The sequence below is a fragment of the Suricata suricatta genome, chromosome 2, assembly GCF_006229205.1.
Source record: "Suricata suricatta isolate VVHF042 chromosome 2, meerkat_22Aug2017_6uvM2_HiC, whole genome shotgun sequence".
NCBI classification, from domain to species: domain Eukaryota; kingdom Metazoa; phylum Chordata; class Mammalia; order Carnivora; family Herpestidae; genus Suricata; species Suricata suricatta.
In genome coordinates, this window is record NC_043701.1 from 167,511,000 (window position 1) to 167,511,490 (window position 491).

General features: G+C 69.0%; 1 protein-coding gene across 1 annotated transcript in view; it reads left to right on the forward strand.

Annotated features, from left to right (window-relative positions):
* The first annotated feature begins 301 nt into the window (after positions 1 to 301).
* Positions 302 to 491, forward strand: part of DUSP5 (dual specificity phosphatase 5) — a 12,788-nt gene continuing 12,598 nt past the window's right edge. Inside the window, exon 1 of the mRNA XM_029920343.1 lies at positions 302 to 455. Coding sequence (XP_029776203.1) covers positions 302 to 455 — 154 coding nt within the window. The remainder of the gene's footprint in view (positions 456 to 491) is intronic.

Here is a 491-nt window from a genome sequence, read left to right on the forward strand (position 1 = left end):
GAACCTACGTCTTTGAAACTCAAAGCCGGATTGTGAGGCGCCGGGCCGTGCCTCCTCCGCTTCCTCCTCTTCCCGCACAGCGTGGGTCACCTCGGCCTCGTGGCGTTCTGACACCCCACCGGCAGCCCCCGGTGATGCGCGAGTGAGTGTCTCCGCGCAATGCCACAGAAAGCGGAGGGAGGCGCCTGTCACTTCCTCTTTCTCCCGCTGACTAACGCCCGGAGCCCTCCCCGCGCCTCCTGCTCCCTAGGGGCGTGGCCACAGCCCGAAGGGGCGGGGAAATCCCCATATTCGGCCTTATATGGGCAGCCACGTCACAGGCCGCACACTCATTCACATAAAACGCCGCGCTGCCGGCGGAATCCCCGGCTTCTGGGGCGGCGAGTGGCCCGGCCGGGTGCCGAGCGTTCGGGGCGGGAAAGAAGAGTTGAGCGGCCGCTCCGGCGCCGGGCTCGGTCGGTCGGCCGGCCTGCCGGCCGCAGCCTCGCGGG